Source organism: Vigna radiata, chromosome 1 (assembly GCF_000741045.1).
Source record: "Vigna radiata var. radiata cultivar VC1973A chromosome 1, Vradiata_ver6, whole genome shotgun sequence".
NCBI classification, from domain to species: domain Eukaryota; kingdom Viridiplantae; phylum Streptophyta; class Magnoliopsida; order Fabales; family Fabaceae; genus Vigna; species Vigna radiata.
The window spans coordinates 9,157,513-9,174,521 of record NC_028351.1 but is presented as its reverse complement, the minus strand read 5'-3'; the positions used below and the strand labels follow the sequence as shown (position 1 = coordinate 9,174,521).

The window sequence follows — 17,009 nt, the reverse complement described above, 5'->3', positions numbered from 1 at the left end:
AGGATAATGGTGAGAGAGCACAACATCCTAGACTCTTCAATTGCTTTTTGAAGTGCTGGTGTGCTTTCCTCTCCGCTTTGAAGTTTGTCTTCGATGAAAGTGTGAATTTTCCTATCACATAGCTTTGTAGAAACTATTATCCATGAAACTATCCTGTCACATAGTTTTGAGACCGTTCAGATTCAGGAGTAAACAGCTCTCCAGTCAATCTGCTTCTTTGTCTTACTGAAGTCGGATTCTCTATTCTGCATTCCAAATTAAAATCCGTCATCCATTTCTGAGCTGTTCATTTATGTAATATTAATTTTATTTCTTTAGAGGATTATTAATTATTACTTTTCACAATATCTTCAATCATTAAGATCCTCCAAATTTTGAAATATCACAAATTTATAAAAAAAAATCATTTATTTGAGAAGTGGAGGAGTTAAATTTCCGTGTCAGAAAAAAGTGGTCAAGAAACTTTTTATGGTAAGCTAATGGTTGGGATAACTATTCCTTAGTATTCATCTTCAAATAACTAGTTAGGTTATTTTCAGTGCCAATGGACCAAACACTGCAAATGGACCAAACACTACCATCACAGACACCACCAAGTACTCAATTCCCTCTATCATCACAGTCACCAAGTCCCCAATCACCACCACCATGGGACGAACACGGAGGTCTTTTGTCCCATCTATTGGAACACGAAGAACACCCTTGAGAAGAAATCATTCCTATCTCCAGAAACACTTTCCTCAACTCAGGAACCAAGTTCGACGAACCCAAACCGTAACCCCTCTTTTTTTAACCTCTATCATAAAATTGCCACGTAATCTATATTTTTTTTCTCAACTTTAACCTCATAGTGCCACGCAATCACATAAACTGGACAAGTCATTATGTTTTGTCCAGGAGGACAGCTGCACGGTTACATTTTTTATGCTGTAAGCAAAAAGGATTAACTTGACCCATTTTTTCAGAAGGGATAATTTTTAACTTTTAAAAAAAGTAGAATTAGTTTGAACATTCTCCCTCTTTGGAAGACCAAAAGAAGTATTAAGCCTTGTTAATTCTATCAATCCAAACCGTTCGGTTTAAATTGATTTGTTTGATTGAGTTTAATTTATTTAATGCACATTTATTCATAATGGTTTTAAAATATTTGTTTGCACTATTATTTTATTACTTATATATATATATATATATATATATATATATATATATATATATATATATATATATATATATATATATATGGGGTTTGCTAACTTGCGTAGGCTTGTTTTTCAGTTGGTACATTTTAGCAATATATACCGGGTTTCAGAAGACAAAATTACCCTTATATATCATAAACTCTATGTTTTAAGGTTAAGAGTATTTTAATAATTTTCATTCTCAAAATTAAAAAAATAAAAAAAAAAACACAAACCCTTACCCACCTCTCGTTCATCTCAATCCTTTCTCTCTCATCTCTTTCACTTGCCTTATTTTAATAATTTTCATTCTCAAAACTAAAAAAAGAAACCTGAAACCCTTACTCACCTCCTTCATTCCTCTCAATCCTTTCTCATTTATCTCTCTCACTCAAACATTTTCTCTTTCTCCTTTATCTCTCTCACTCAAACATTTTCTTTGTCATCTTTGCATTAGCCCCAACTAAAAAAACACTCATTATTAAACGATTTACTTTTGTAAAGAGTTGAGTCATTAACATATTCACCTTCCGAAAAAAGTTCATTCAAAATCTCTTTAGTTTCATTATCTTCACTATATATATTACAGCTGACAACTTGCACCAAGACTTATGAGCATCCTTCCTTTACATTTTGATACTACTAAGTAACATTGCTCTGTGACCATTTAATTTTTTTTGGTAGAAATTCATTAACTTGTTTTCCTTTACTAAAGAAAAAACAAATCAAAATACAAGAAAATTCTCAACGATAAAATCAAATAATAAAAATTCTAAATCTTGAAATTTTATTTAAAATTATATAAAGAAAAAATTAGGTGTTTTAATTTTTTTATTTATGTAAGTATTTTTTTCCTCTAACCATTTTATATAATAATGAGTTTATTTTAATTGGGACTAGTGTAGAGATGACAGAGAAAATGTTTGAGTGTGAGAGATGAAAGAGAAAGGATTGAGAGGGATGAAGGAGATGAATAAGGGGTTTCTTTTTTTAGTTTTGAGAATGAAAATTATTAAAATAAGACAAGTGTTTCTTATTTTTTTTAATTGGAGCTAGAGTAAGGATGAGAGAGAAAAGGTTGGAGTGAAAGAGATGAAAGAGAAAGGGTTGAGAGGAATGAGGAATGAGAGAGGTGGGTAAGGGTTTGGGGGTTTCTTTTTTTATTTTTTTAATTTTGAAAATGAAAATTATTAAAATATCCTGTAAAACTTAGAATTCATGATACAAAGATATTTTTGTCTACTCCACGTTGCTAGAATGTACCAACTGAAAAACAAACATACACAAGTTAGCAAACCCTTGTATATATATATAGTCTTTCGAAACTATATTTCCAGCAATGAAAAATATTTACTTTTACACATGTGATTTATTTAGAATAATTGTTTCTTTGTCACATTTATTACTTACTATTTGTTTTTTAGTTTTGTTTTCAATCTTAATTTTTCTTTACTTTTTACTTACGTACTCTAAAAACATTACACATTTATTATTACACAGCTTATAATTAATTTTCTATCAATTTAAAACTCTATCCACTGAATAATATTTTAGAAAGTAAAAAATAATTTATCTGAACTTTAAATATAGGTCTAGAATACTAATCAAACTAAAAATCCGATCATAGCAGTCTCTGTAATCAATTTCCATCTTTTGTTGGTCAAAAAACAGAATTGTGGAATAAAAGTGTTCAATTAGGCTACGGCAACGCGTTAGATTTAACAAATAGCAGGACCACTGAACCTTGAGAGTCCGTATTCATGTTAACATATACTCATTTTTCAATCTTTGACAAAATTAAATAATATTTAATAAAATGCTCTTGTCATTGCTTTTAAACTTTGTGTGGAACTTTGTCCATTTTTTTGTACTAGAATGTGATTCAAATAACATATGAATTACGAATTATATTTGAATTTGTTTTAGTGAGTCCTCTACAGATAACTATTGAGTCTAAGCAGAAGGAGGAAGAAGCATAGTTATGAGAGAGCACAGTGATGGCCATCATAGACTCTTGAATTGCCTTCATAATAGTCAAAAGGAAAAGAAAAAGGAAGATGCGTTCATATATATCTTTGTCCAAATAATCTCCAATGTTAGTGATAAAATAAGTATTTACTTTTAAATTCTTATTCTACAATGTTTTTTCTCATCAAAAATTATTTTTGCTAAAAGTATNAAAATAAGTATTTACTTTTAAATTCTTATTCTACAATGTTTTTTCTCATCAAAAATTATTTTTGCTAAAAGTATTAATCTCTTTTAAAAACTGAGTTTATTCTAAAATGTTCTTAAAAAGGGATCAACATTGGAAATATCACAGCAGTGTTAATTATTATAGGAATGAATTTCATAGAAAATTATCTTTTTTTTCTTCTGTTTTCTCACAAAAGTCAACATCATGCATAACCCTTACTCTACGTTACAAGACAGGTCTTCATCAAAGTTCTTCGAAATTTCTGTGTACATACAATTATTTAGAATACTTGGTGTTTAAATTTACACATAATAAAGTATAAATTTATTATAAATTATAATAAAATATCTATATAAACAGACTGTTTCTATCAAATAATAAATCATTTTTCTTAGCCTATGAAGAGTAATTTGGTCTTATAAATAAACAGATCTTTTTCTATCAAAGATTGTAACACCTCTTCAGATTGACTAAGCTTATCACAAACATGAAGAAAAAACAAAAAAATAAAAATAAAAATTTATTATACCAAAATAGGTTTCAAAAACTTAAAAATAGATATCTTACTTATAATTTTATAATTTTATAATCTTACATTTGCAAAAAGGATAACGGTGAAAGAGCACAATGACCATCCTAAACTCTTCAATTGCACTAGTAAGCGATTACAGTCATTATGTAATCGATTACACAGGCACATAAGTGCCAATCTACTCTTCCTCAAAGCAACACTTGTATGAAATACTAACCAACCATGTTTATACTAAAGCAACAGGTCCTTGGTCATGAAAATTAACCTTTTAACTCAACATCCTTCAAAAAATCTCACCAACTTAGGACCAAACACACACTTGGGAGCGCCTTTACCAAAGCATGGGAGCAGCGTTGAAATTTTAGTACATATTTCTATTTTTCCACTGGTAAACGATTACAACCATTCTGTAATCGATTACACAGGCACATAAGTGTTAGTCTGACTCTTCCTCACAGCAACACTTGTATGAAATAATAACCAACCATGTCTATACTAAAGCAACAGGTCCTTAGTAATGAAAATCAACCTTTTAACTCAACATCCTTCAAAAAATCTCACCAACTTAGGACTAAGCACGCACTTGGGAGCGCCTCTACGAAAGCATGGGAGCAGCGTTGAACTTTTAGTACAGATTTCTGTTTTTCCACTGGCTGTAATCACTTACATGGGCACATAAGTTCCAATCTGACTCTTCCTCACAACAACACTTGTATGAAATACTAACCAACCATGTCTATACTAAAGCAACAGGTCCTTGGTCATGAAAATCAACCTTTTAACTCAACATCCTTCAAAAAATCTCACCAACTTAGGACCAANCCAACCATGTCTATACTAAAGCAACAGGTCCTTGGTCATGAAAATCAACCTTTTAACTCAACATCCTTCAAAAAATCTCACCAACTTAGGACCAAGCACGCACTTGGGAGCGCCTTTACCAAAGCATGGGAGCAACGTTGAACTTTTAGTACATATTTCGGTTTTTCCACTGGTAAGCGATTACACCCACTCTATAATCGATTACACAGGCACATAAGTGCTAATCTGACTCTTCCTCATAACAACACTTGTATGAAATACTAACCAACCATGTCTATACTAAAGCGACAGGTCCTTTTGTCATGAAAATCAACCTTTTAACTCAACATCCTTCAAAAAATATCACCAACTTAGGACCAAGCACGCACTTGGGAGCGCCTCTACGAAAGCATGGGAGCAACGTTGAACTTTTAGTACAGATTTTTGTTCTTCCACTGTTAAGCGATTACAATCATTCTGTAATCGATTACACAGGCACATAAGTGTCAATCTACTCTTCCTTAAAGCAACACTTGTATGAAATACTAACTAACCATGTTTATACTAAAGCAACAGGTCCTTGGTCATGAAAATCATGAAAATTAACCTTTTAACTCAACATCCTTCAAAAAATCTCACCAACTTAAGACTAAGCACAGACTAGGGAGCATCTCTACCAAAGCATGGGAGCAACATTGAACTTTTAGTACAAATTTCTCTTTTTCCACTGGTATTCGATTACAGCCACTCTATTTATGTTCAAGGGCTTATAAGTACAACCAAACGTCCTTGCTCTTAAAATCCTACCTACCAAGTGATGAACAGTGAATCCTATGCAACAAATTAGTACCAACCCCTAAATGGGGAGCTCTTTAATCATAGCAGGGGAGCAGCCCACACTTTCGGTACATATTCCTGTTTTTGCACCAGCAATCAATTACAGAGTGCCTATAATTGATTACAACAGCACATTAATAGAAACCCCTGTTTATTTTCCAACAGAACTTCCATGCAATCAATAACAACCAATTTAGTAAACCAATTGTTTCATTCATAGTCCTCATCAGTCCAGGGACACATCAATTCTCAACAACAGCTCCAATAAGGTAATCAATAAACTCACTCCAACAAAAACATAGACAATGAAAATGAATATGAGGAATAGTTTAGCTGTATTGATTATTAATCTCAGAGGTTGACATGTACATAAAACCAAACAATAGACTTTAAATAGTATAATGTTGTACAATTTATATTCATTTCCTATAAAAGAAGAATCTAAACCAAGGAGACATTTCTAATGCTATAGTATTCCAAAATGTTGCAGCATTTGAATTCTTCGGAGTTGTCGTCGTCCAAGATCCAGTCACATATATATATTTCTTCCTAAACGCAGCCAAGTTTTCCTGAAATGAACATATTGGAATTAGAATTAATGTCAAGACACAATTTTACTTTACATTATATTATATAATTAAACAATTACTAAAAACTAAAGAGAAAAACCTTGAATAAAATTACTCAACAATGGTAAAACAATTTTGTTAATCATCCATAATGGAGACAAACAATAAGACTTTTGTTAATCATCAATAATGGAGAAAAACAGGATTTTAAATCATCAATTATCACTATATGGAGAATACATTAACATCCAACAAAGAGAGTCAATCAAAATCAAACTTTTTACTAGTACATACCTTCTCACAAATTCTGAGCATGATTTTGCCACAACTAAATCCAGAGAAGGGAGTGGCCGATATGAATAAATGTGCAGATTAGGGTAGCGATTATAAAGCTGTGGGAAAAACCAGAATTAATTTGGTGCTATAAAATCAAATGCTTAAAGACGGCAGCTAAAAAAGACCAAAAAGTGCAAGGAAAATTTTCTTTCTAAGTACTGAATGTTCAAAAGTTGAAGGAAATTATTTGCCACTAAAAAATAAATTATGCAATACTAGAGGAAACAATGATGATTTAATGACTTAAATAAATGTTCGCATATGAGTTTATTAAATAATCTTCCATTTGTGAATTTTTTTAACCCTTTATTTCAATGCTTAATTGAGTTTTTCAACACCCCTTGATCTTATATAATATCAGTATTAGAATAAAAAATAATTAGATATAATAGATATTATATATAATCAGTTATTATGTTTGCTCTAATACTAGTAAAAATACCGTTTCTTTTTTTTTTTTTTTTTAATATAAATTCTTGTTAGTATGCTTTTGTTTGACATTCTAGATTTGAACATGTTTATGATAAAGCCTTCGACTTTTGAGTGAGTAATGAAATACTTTTTGATATTGCACACAATTTTTCCAATTCCAATTGTTACATTTCTCCTCTTTCTAAATATTAGAAGATTATCAAGCCAGCTTCATATTTGTATCTACAATCTGTATTTTCTAAGGAAGCAAAATATTCGTTTGCCTATATATTGTTGTCATAATAGACTTTCAATGAATACCCAATTCTCTGAAGCGATCAAAATAGAAAATTATGTTTACTAAAGAAAGATAGTAAGTAAATATTCCTATTGAAGTGAGAAATATCATACTTGCAGTCCAAGCATTCACAACCAAATCCTAGTCATTTAGAAAGAAGTCCATAGGACTCAGAGTCTGCATTTCCACTTCGAAAAACAATTGTTGTCAAAAATGAAATTCATTTTATGTAATCAAGTCAAATGCTTTTAAATTAAATACAATTTCAGTTCTATAGACTGAACTTATAAAAGGAATTAAGAGAAAAATGTTTTTATAGAAAATTACGTGAGAATGTACTAGAAAAATATACTAGAAAAATATAGGAGAACGCATTTTTATGCATCCGAATAAAAACTTCCCCCTTTTAATTCCTTACCTCAATAGCGTAGGAAAGAGGATGAAGAAACAGTTTGATAAATAACAAAGAAGCATGAGTTTAAAAAACCTGAATTATTTCTTACCAGGCCTTTCGGGATTTCCTTCAATCTGCATAAAAAGCTCTCGTGCAGCTTCAGATATGCCTGAATGGCCATAGTGAGGGCAAAAAATATGTAAGTTAGGAACCAGAAGATTGTGCAGAACCATACAAACGCAAATTAAAAAAGGGCAAAATAATTATTTTGGTACATTTCCTAAACATTTCAACTAATGGTGAGTGTAAAGCGAAACAACCGCGTGCGAATACAAAATACCTTTCGATAGCGAAAAAATAATATTTTGAAGGACCAACGCACCCAACTCCCGAAAGAACAACGACCACAATGAAAAAACGACTCCTTTCGAGATAATCCGTCAACGGTGGCCTTAGGCCAGAGGATTGCGGTGGCGTCAATGGCTGACTTCAATAGCGGTGGTGTCAATGGCGAACTAAAGCACCAACGAAACATTGGACTTCGTAAGTGAAGAAAGAGAATTGCGATAGCATGTCGAGAATGTGTCTAGAGTTGGAAATCGTGGAACTAGACTTTGGAACGGTGGAGGGAGACTTTAGAATGAACAACCTGGAGAGAGAATTTAGAATGGAAGAAGACGGACAGATTTCACCAAAATCCTTTCCAAAAATATCCTCCAAAACCCATTTTAATCTTTTTAAAAAAACATTTAAAACAACAATGACACGTCAATTTGTTATTAAATAAGCGTGTTAAAGAATCATTTTCCTTAAATTTAAATCTAGATACTATTATTAAAGCAAAGGAGTTTTACTTTCATATTGTTTATAAAAATAGTAAAAATAGCTTATAAGTTAATTTAAAAGAATCTTTTTATTTTGACATTTCAAAAATCAAAATTTTCTTTTATCAAAATAGATATTGGAATTGATAGTAGTCATAAATTAAAAAAAAAATTAAAAGTAGTATAGAATAGAGCTATAATATTTTTTTTAAGTAGTTAAAATTTTGGAGATTTGAATAACATAACCATATCGAAGACAAAAAGAGAGTATCGACCACATAACCTATCCATTCTTTTGAGCCTCATTATAGTGTGTTATTTATTTGTAATAATTAGGAAAATCATGGTTTGTAGATGAAAGGCCTAATGTTATTCCTATAAATTGTAAAACTTATATAATGAAAGATACACCAGAAGTAAATTCAAAAAATTTTAAGAGTGCCATTTTCCTAACAAACTGGTATCAGAGTTGAGAAATGTCTGAGAGAAAGAGACAGTGAGAAAGCCTGAATGTCCGAGAGAAAGAGATACTAAAACTAGCGTGGCCATGGAAAAAGGAAAGACCAAGGAGGTTTGTCATGTAAGCCTGATGTTGAATGCTATAAAATGTGGCAAGCATGACTGCTATGTGAATGCAGATCAATTAAATGTTACTATTATGGTAATAACATAATCTGTTATGTAAAATGTTTCAGAACTCTCACAAGCTTTATTGAAGACAAACTGTTCTAACATAATCTGTTATACAATGTGTATAACCGATTAAGTAAGAAAGTTAGCAAATACATATTTTCAAAAGAGTGAAAATTTGATTTGAATAAAGTTTGAAAATGAAAATTTGCTTAAGTGTTGGACATAACCGATTACATAAGTTGTATAATTGATTAAGTCACTTTCATACGATGAATTCAAATTCTTTCAAGTCAAAGACAGTTATAACCATCAAATTGTATTCAATGTTGGTTGTTGAAATTTGTTAAATCGATTGTATGCGGCGTTTAATCTGTTAAAAGTTGAATTCTGGTAGACTTAGAAAATCTACTAAATCAGAAGAAAAAACATAACAAATTACATTATTTACTGTTAAACTGTGTTAGGATTGTGAAAAACCTATAAATAACTGTCATGTGGGCTCTTTCATTAAGATTTAACGAATTCAATTTCATATTCTAACATTCTTATTCTTATTGAGTATTAATTGTAGGAGTGTCCTAAGAAGAATTCTTGAAGATTCAAAGATTCAAAGGTTGAAACCCATCAAGAATTGTTCAAGAAGAGCTTACAGAGTTTCCGATCATCTACACTGCTGAGAGTGTTCTGTTTGAAGATCAGTTTGATACTTCTTATCTTGTATTTGATCTTATACTCTTCAATTGCTTTCTGAAGTGCTGGTGTGATTTCCTCTCCGCTTTGAGGTTTGTCATCATCCATGAAAGTGTGAACTTCACTGTCACATAGAGCTTCGTAGATATTACCAGTGAAACTTTCCTCTCTTCCTCTCAAAAGTCAACCACTATGCATAAGCCCTACTCTACGATAGACAGGTCTTCTTCAAGTTTCAAGTTCTTAGAAATTTCCATAATAAATGTTAGCGTGTTGGGACTGTAAATGGAAAATATCTCTGTCTCGGTCTTTCTGATTTGCCTCATTATATTGGTCAATGCAAACAATAGCCACACAATAATTCTCCACTTATTAACTTTCATTAATAAAGATTATAAATTATAAAATGATGTAATTAATTAACATGGTTTGATGGAACCCTGCCCTAAATGGGTTTCCATCATGGTTGGTTCACTTGATTTTGACCTTTGATAATTCTATACCCAATCCAAACAATGGAGTTTAAATTGATTTGTTTGATTAAGTTGGGTTGATCTAAGTCATTCATTTTTAATGATCTCAAACTATTGTTTTTACTACTTACATTCATACTTGCACTTTGATAGTTTTTGCAACTACATTTCTTGTTATGTAAAAAATATTATTTTTACATTATTCGTTTCGGTTAATTGTGAATGTTTTTTTAGTTTTTCTCAATTTCAGCCTTTCTTCTCTTTGGTAATCTAAAAGGTAATTATAGGTTTATTGTTACATTATTTATAATTAATTTTCTATGAATTTTAAACTTAATTTATTATAAAATATTTTAAAAAATAAAAAATTATATTAGCTAAAAGCATTAATCTCGTTTAAACCCGAGTTTATTCTAAAATGTTCTGAAAAAGGAATCAACATTGGTTTTATAACTTTATAACTTTATTAGTTATAAGAGAAAAAACAAAAGACTTTATAACTTTATAACTTTATAACTTTATTAGTTTATAAGTTTATAGTTTTATTAGTTTATAGTTTTATAGTTTTATACTTTTATAGTTTTATTAGTTTATAAATTTATAGTTTTGAAAGACAAATCGGTGAGTGAATGAGTGATTTATGAATGGTTTTGTCTCTCTTCCTTTTTTCTGTCTATTGAATTTTTTCATCATAGTTGTCCGTTTTCTTACAATTTGGAAATTTCTCTGAATACTTTATTCAATGTCTTACATATACTTTTGGTTGATTCGTGCATTTTGCTATAACAGGGAACTAGTGAAATCAAAATTATTTTTCTTCATTCACTTATGGAAAAAAAAAATAATTCTATGACGACATATTTATTCTACAGTCTGAAATATATGATTTGATGAGAGGGGAAGTGTTTTTAAGCTTATTTTATTGAATAAAAATATACAGGTAGCTGTTGTAAAATCAGAAAAGATTGAATAAAAGTTGGATGTTGAAGCATTATGATTAAAGCTTTATCAAATATTCATAGTAATAATGTATTTTGTTTAATAGGCTAACTCTAAGCTCTAACTTATTACCCTGCCTTGAAATTGTGTATATGTTCAATGTTTTGCTAAAAAATTGAACACCCTTTAGTCAGAATCTGATGCTTAAAAAGAATATATAGATATGATTAATTTTAGGTATATTTTTGTCATATGTAGGATGGACGCATAGATTACAATGAGTCTGTGGCTATGATGCAGAAAGGAAATCTTCCAACGATTGGTAAGAAGGGCATAGAACATAGCTTCAACATTCAGTTCAGGGAGGCCTTAAAATTGTAGTGATTATTGCATGTTTATGTACAAAGTGGGCTTTTTTCTTTTAAGTGTCAGTGGCTTGTAGAAACTTAACAATTTAGTATTGTATGTGTAGGTTTATGTACAATGTAATGTCAACTAACAATCTTTTGGACAGTATTTATATTGCATATGTACAATCAATGTTTTAAATATATATTCTGTTCTTGATTCCAAACACTTGTTCCACTGGAGTAGGTGAGAGTGTACTACTTGAGCTCGGACTTGAAACTACAACTAGTTCGTTCTCTTCCTTGAGAATTAATTCTTCTTGTGCCACTTGCTCATGTTCTTCATTAAGCACGCTGAGATTACCCTCTTTAGCATTCCTTTCCCAATCCCAGCTTGGTTCTTCTTCAAAAATCACGTCCTTGATGATTAGTATTTTCTTGGTGATAGGATTATACATGCGATATGCTTTTGATTCTTCGCTTATACCAAAGAATACACACTTCTGACTTTTACCACCAAGTGTGATTCTTTTAGCATCTGAAACATGGACGTGTCCGATGCAACCAAAGATCTTGAAGTAATAAACTTTTGGCTTAATCCCACTCTACTTCTCCTCTGGTGTGACTCACTGAACTGCGATAGTAGGACTCCTATTCAATACATGTGTTGACCAATTGGCTGCTTCTGGTAAACCACTTTCATTCTCCACAAGTTTCTTAAAACTCTCGAACATGGCAAAGGTTTCTAACTTTTCCTTTAAAAAATAAATCTACATCTTGCGACTGAAATCGTCTATAAAATTGAGAAGGTACCTTTTTTCACTGTTAGAGATAAGGGAAATTGGGCCACATAAGTTCGTGTGTATCAATTCAAAATGTTGAGAAGCTCTCCAACTACTTTTCTTTGACATTGACTCTCTACTTTGCTTTCCCACTAGACAATTGGTGCATACCTCTGTAGAAGGCTGAAATTGCGGCAAAACTTTCACTATCTTTCCATTTTGTAGTATTCTTATACCTTTGTAACTCAAATGGTCATACCTTCGATGCCATAAATGAGCAAGTTCTTGTGAAGTTCCTTGCAAGCAATGTGACAACACAGTAAAAGCAAGGACATAAAACATCCTATTTGCCAACATGAGAGTGGAAATAATAAGACCTTTCTCTATATCATAAATTTGACATTCTTCATTCTAAATTGAAGTAGTGATGCCTCTGTCTTGTAATTGACCAACACTCTATAAATTACTATGAAACTCAAGAACATATAACACATCACTTATTACATGTGTTCTTTCGTGCACTTGAAGTTTGATGTCTCCTTTGCCACGTACTATCATACTTATATCATTTCCCAGCTTTATTGAATGTGAAAATTTCTCATCCATCTTGTGAAACCATTTTTTGTTGTCGGTCATGTGATTGTTGCAGCCATTATCAATGAACCAAATATTATCTTACTCTGCATTATTTTCTTCAATATACACCATTAGTAATTGCTCCTCTTCTTCATCTAGTTTCTTGTAATGGACTGCCTTCTCCCAGTTTGGACACTCATATGGAAAGTGCCCCAATTGGTGGCAATTAAAGCATTCAATGGTTGCTTTGTTAAATAATCTACTTCGACCTCTTCCTCTCCCGCAGCCTCATCCTCGTCCTCTTCCACTTGTTGTGTCATCATATGTAATCTTCAAAGCTTGCTCATCCCCTCCTTTTCTCCGTAATAGCTTTTGTTCATGAACAAGAAGAGAGCTTTGGAGTACATCAATTGTAAGCTTGTCGGTGTCTTGTGCTTCTTTGATAGAACACACAATGTAGTCATAGTTCTTCGTGAGAGTTCGCATAATCTTTTCAACAATTTTAGTATCTGTCATGTCTTCTCCACAATTTCTCGTGTCAATAGCCACCACCATGACTCTTGCGATATAGTCTGTCACCATCTCTCCCACCTTCATCTCCAAAAGCTCAAAGGCCTTCCCAAGCCTTTGAAGTTGAGCATGTTGCACCTTTACATTTCCTTGACATTTGATTTTCATTGAATCCAACAGTTGTTTGGAAGTCTCCTTCTGAGTGATGGTTTTCAAAATAGATTTGACAATAGCTTGAAAAGATAGTTTTTAGCCTTTAAATCTTTCAACCTCATCTCGCCTAATGCTTTCCTTTGTGTCGCTGAAAGACTTTCTTCCTCTTTAGGCTCTTTGTAACCTGATTTTACCATGTTCTAATACTCTTTCAACCTCAAGAGACTTTCCATGAGAAGACTTCAATGATCATAGTCCCCATCAAATTTGGGAATGGGGTTTGTACAAATTATTTGCCTCAGCTGCCATGTATCTCACACTTGTATTTTTGCTCTTGCACTATATCAGGCTTCTTTCAAAGCTTTGATACCAACTTTGTTGGATACTGAACTAATGCTCACAGAATTGCAGTAGAAGAGTTCATCCACTTTATTAATGCAAGGAGGCTTATATAAGCCTTTCACAACAAACTAGAGAAAATTAAGTATCCACGTTTCAACAACCCCTATAACGTGGAAGACTAACAAGCATTAATAATAAACAAAATTAAAATAATAAACTGAATTGACTAACAAAAACACTTTATCCTAACACCTATTACTTCTAAAGCCAATGGGAAACCATAAGCATAAGTTACTACGCGTTTCAACACGTCCTCGTAACTTGGATCAACTTTTTCCCTTTTGAAAGCATTCCATATAAGCAATTGAAGAGAATCATTATTATTCAATTCCTTCATCTCATAAATTCTTTCAATGTCATGTGAATTTAGCAGCGATCTGTCCCGAGTAGTAATGATCACTCTGCTGCCGGGACCAAACCAATCAGATCTTCCAACAAATACTTGTAACTGCTTTCTGTTGTCAACATCATCTTTCTACGAAGCCTTTGCTGTATCACTGAAATTGCTCTTTGCATACATGCTAAGTTGATGTTCTTCTCTCCAAGCAATCGAATTATAAACTGCTACAGAAATTATTTTTTTTCCTAACCCACCCATTCAAAGGATCCCTATCATGTGGACAACATCATCCGATCCAACATCCAAAAGTTTCTTGACTTTCACCACCTGTGACAGTAGGCCAACTGGGTTATTCGCAACATCTAAAGCACTACCACTAATCACCCTGGAAACCCGTTCAACAATTCTCTGAATAAACTCGTACTGGTGGTATTCATCCCTGTTCCAAACATTAAAGTGTAATTAAGCTAAACTAGAAGCATTGTATCCATGTCTTCGATACGTATACTAATTTTCAATGAAATAAAATGATTGGTAAGGTGGGTACCCATCTGTGAAGTAATAGCCAGACAAGTCAGCAACTTGACGCAGAGCCATTTTCCATTCATGTAACTTCTCCTCCTGCCCTTTGAACCTCTCTTGATGGTTAGCGAATGCTTCTTCATAGCTACCTTTCTGACGTCTGACATAAGAAGGATACACATTATAAAACACCGGTATAACCAACAGCCCTTTACTCTTGTGGTGAAGGATGGTTGCAAGTTCATCCAAGCAGAAAGAGGAAGAAGCATAGTCGTGAGAGAACACAACGATGGCAATCCTAGACTCTGCAATTGCTTTCTGAAGTGCTGGTACTATTTCCTCTCCTTTTGAAAGTTCCTTATCGGTGAAAGGGTGAATTCCCATGTTACAGAGAGCTTGGTAGAGATTATCTATGAAACCATAACGCGTGTCTTTCCCTCTAAAGCTGAGGAACACATCGTACGTGCATCTACCTTTGAAACCTGTTGAAAAGAAGTTATCATCCAGGATGCAAGACAAGGCCGAAAACAAATCTACCTTTGAAGGAACCATTGAGCCTACGTTATCTTCAGCATCTTCTGATTTTACCCATTGCCACCCCTTTGAATTAGTAGAATCAAAATAATACAAGTTAGGCATCGTGGCAATGATACTTGATAAGTGAACATTTTTACATAACAAGTATAACTCTTCGAGACCAATAAGATTTTGAAAGGATGGTGGCAATTCTTTAATGGGAAGCCCCTCCAATTCAAGTACCCTTATCTTTTCCATCTTTCCTAGTATTTCTGGAAATTTCTCAAGATTGGAACAAAATGAAAGTTCTAGGCTTTTAAGAGTGGGCAAGTTGAGAGGTGGAAAACTCATAAGCTTGATGCAATGTTGCGCATGCAATATTTTAAGTTTATTCATAAAACCAATTGAGTCGTGAACTGCAACTAAATTCTCACACCAGTTAAATGAAACTTCCTCCAAATTTCCGAGAACAGACATATCGGGTGTCTGTGTTAAAAATTTGCACCCATCAAAATTCAAGACAGTTAGATTCTCGAACTTCTGCAAAGAAAATAAAGAGAAAACAAGTTGAGATATCATATTGTTTTTAATAATTTACAAGATGAGAAAAACACTCTTTAAGCTTGCCTTTGATGAGCCAAGGAATCCAAATGACGTAAAATGACTGTGAGGTAACATGCAAGTCACAAGTTTGCTAGAATCAAAATTTGATGGTAAACAATTTGAAGGATATCCATGCCATTCCAGTACTCTCAAACTTTCCGGAAAATAATTGGGACCTTTGGAAAATTTACCATTTCTAATGATCAGTATTTTAAGGTTTTTCATACTTCTGAAGGCGTTGGCATTCCATTCTATCATTTCTTCTTTCTCAGATATAGACAAATTCAGGCATATGATTTCAGTTTTGCTAGTTCCCTGTTAATGCAAAAGTTAAATTCACGAATGCAAAAAATTCTATAATATGAACAAATGACATAAAAATATTAAATCAAGCTAATTAAGAAAGCATATCAGTCATCGACGAAGCTTACTTACCTTGTTGTGTTTTAAAACATCAATGATATCTTTCCCTAACCATAATCTCCTGCGCTTCCCTGGCTCTTCGGGTGACTTTTGCCGGTCAATATGTCTACCCATGTCCTCAATCAAATCGTGCATTTCAATTTCACCCCAAACTTTTATGAGAGATTTTTCAACCAACACCCCAATATGATGTTTCATGTTGTTATCATAAAGAACACTAAGTATACTTTCAACTTCTTTCAAACTACTTCCTTTGAAGCAACAGGCGATGTCAAGAAAGACATTTTTTTCTTCTTCCCCCAAACCATCAAAGCTTACTTTAAGTATCTCTAGAATTTCACCATTTGGAATTCTTTTGTAATGTTCTATCGCCGACTCCCATTCTTCTACACTTTTTCCAACCAAGTTGGAACCTATTACTTCTATAGCCAATGGAAGACCACAAGCATAAGTTACTACACGTTTCAACACGTCCTCGTACCTTGGATCAACTTTTTCCCTTTTGAAAGCATTCCATACAAGCAATTGAAGAGAATCATTCTCATTCAATTCCTNCACCNCNTAAGTTCTTTNAATCTCATGAGATTTTAGCAGCTGTTCGTNCCGAGTGGTAATGATAANTCTGCTGCCAGGACCAAACCAATCAGATCTTCCAGCAAATGCTTGTAACTGCTTTCTGTTGTCAACATCATCTAGAATCAAGAGAACTTTCTTTCTACGAAG

At 32.7% G+C, this 17,009-nt stretch overlaps 3 protein-coding genes across 3 annotated transcripts in view; all 3 read right to left on the bottom strand.

Moving 5' to 3' along the window:
* Positions 1–5,885: 5,885 nt before the first annotated feature.
* On the bottom strand, positions 5,886–8,235 carry LOC106769223. The gene is made up of 4 exons (XM_014654751.2): positions 7,894–8,235; positions 7,663–7,722; positions 6,409–6,506; positions 5,886–6,114 (listed from the first exon to the last, which is right to left on the bottom strand). Exons 1-4 carry the CDS (start codon positions 8,086–8,088, stop codon positions 6,075–6,077), a joined length of 393 nt encoding a protein of 130 aa, XP_014510237.1. The 5' UTR covers positions 8,089–8,235; the 3' UTR covers positions 5,886–6,074.
* Positions 8,236–13,105: 4,870 nt separating this feature from the next.
* On the bottom strand, positions 13,106–13,495 carry LOC106756949. Its single transcript, XM_014639546.1, has one exon. The coding sequence runs from the start codon at positions 13,493–13,495 to the stop codon at positions 13,106–13,108; it is 390 nt and encodes a 129-aa protein (XP_014495032.1).
* Positions 13,496–13,988: 493 nt separating this feature from the next.
* The window catches only part of LOC106756940 (TMV resistance protein N-like), an 8,659-nt gene continuing 5,638 nt past the window's right edge, over positions 13,989–17,009 (bottom strand). The window contains exons 3-6 of the mRNA XM_014639538.2: positions 16,299–17,008; positions 15,888–16,178; positions 14,770–15,800; positions 13,989–14,661 (exon numbers count right to left, since the gene is read on the bottom strand). Coding sequence (XP_014495024.1) covers positions 14,481–14,661; positions 14,770–15,800; positions 15,888–16,178; positions 16,299–17,008 — 2,213 coding nt within the window. The 3' untranslated portion in view covers positions 13,989–14,480. The remainder of the gene's footprint in view (positions 14,662–14,769; positions 15,801–15,887; positions 16,179–16,298; position 17,009) is intronic.